This window comes from Mus pahari, chromosome 10 (assembly GCF_900095145.1).
Source record: "Mus pahari chromosome 10, PAHARI_EIJ_v1.1, whole genome shotgun sequence".
NCBI lineage: Eukaryota > Metazoa > Chordata > Mammalia > Rodentia > Muridae > Mus > Mus pahari.
In genome coordinates this window covers 3,814,940-3,816,388 of record NC_034599.1, presented here as the reverse complement: position 1 = coordinate 3,816,388, position 1,449 = coordinate 3,814,940, and the positions used below count along the sequence as shown (strand labels likewise).

The window sequence follows — 1,449 nt, the reverse complement described above, 5'->3', positions numbered from 1 at the left end:
GGCCTTGCGCTGAGTGTGGGGTTACAGCGTCACACAGAATTGCAGAGGCTGTAAGGCTGGGACTTTCGAGAACACCTCTGGGGTTCACATAACACACCTTGCATAGGTTTGTGTACACAGTGGACCAGCAGGCACTGTGGAAATTCCCAGCGCTATGTTAATGAGTGCATGGGCAAATGGCAAACACTGTTCTCAGACCAGGACTACTAACCTGTGAGAGCTCTGTAAGAAGACTACCAGTGCACAGCCATTGTTAATGGTTGTTAGTCATCCTACTAGTGTGATCTGAGAATAAAGAACATTATGTAACAAACTAGGGAATCTGGATGTGAAAGGCAGATAACTGTACAGTGCTTCTTTCCAGATGACTTTTTTTTTTAGATTAATGCAATTTTCTCACAGTGAAAATTAGTCTCACCTTCCCCATCCTTGGCTATCCAGGTTTCATCTTCGTCAAAGTGAGTGTCACCACCCAGACCCAGACCAGGAGGAAAGGCATGGCCAAGGACTCCCAGAGGACCATCAAAGTGACGAGGACACCAGCCATGGACTGAAAGACAGTTGATGGGAGAGAGGTCAGCTCCCTGTGATCTTAGAAGTCACTCCCCTCACGGTAAGCCTTACCTCCTGTCCTGAATGCTATCATTATATCTGCAACCCCCTTGGATATCCTGGTAAACATCAGTGGAGTGACCTGGCTCCAAACTTGTAGAGCTTTCTGAATAGCCTCATCCACATCAGCTGGTGTCATATCAGGAGTGTAGTTCATTATTCTGAAAAATAGGCAACATTATAGGAACTGTGGATATGGTAGTTTACTAGTCGTGGCCGTAGTGACTTGTAACGTTGTGCTGATCTCCAGCTTTATTTAAGTGAGACAGCTTTACATAACCCAACTCAGGGTTTCCTTCCTCATGCTGCAAAAACACACTTCGGCCAAATGCAACTTAGAGGGGAAGGGTTTGTTTAGTTTGCAGTTCCTGGCCACAGTTCATTACTGAGGAGTTTGGGCAGGAATCCAAAGCATGATGGAAGAACACGGCTTGTTGGACCACTCCCAGGTTTATGCCTAGCTAGTTTTCACCTATGTGTGCGTCCCTGAATGTTTGTATGTGTGCTGCATGTGTGTAGGGACCTGCAGAAGTCAAAAGAGGGCATGCAATCCCTTTGAACTGGAGTGCCACATAATTGTGAGCTGTCATGTGAGTACTGGGAATCAAACCTGATTTGCAAGAGTGTACAAGCTCTTAACCGATGAGTCATTTCCTTAACCTCTTAGCTAACTTTCTTTTTACTTTTTTCATCAAATCTCTTGTAGTTCCTTATCCTTAAATAGCCGAGTATACAGAGTATACACTGTTATACTGGGACCCATCTAAGATTTGAGATTTGATAGCTCTAAAACACACACACACACACACACACACACACACACACACACACACACAC

The 1,449-nt window shown here is 44.9% G+C and overlaps 1 protein-coding gene across 2 annotated transcripts in view; it reads right to left on the bottom strand.

The window, feature by feature from the left end:
• The window catches only part of Mmp27 (matrix metallopeptidase 27), a 10,582-nt gene that overhangs the window by 7,835 nt on the left and 1,298 nt on the right, over positions 1 to 1,449 (bottom strand). For both annotated transcript variants that reach the window (XM_021206260.1, XM_021206261.1), the window contains exons 3-4: positions 625 to 773; positions 419 to 550 (exon numbers count right to left, since the gene is read on the bottom strand). In XM_021206260.1, the coding sequence (XP_021061919.1) occupies positions 419 to 550; positions 625 to 773 (281 nt within the window). The remainder of the gene's footprint in view (positions 1 to 418; positions 551 to 624; positions 774 to 1,449) is intronic.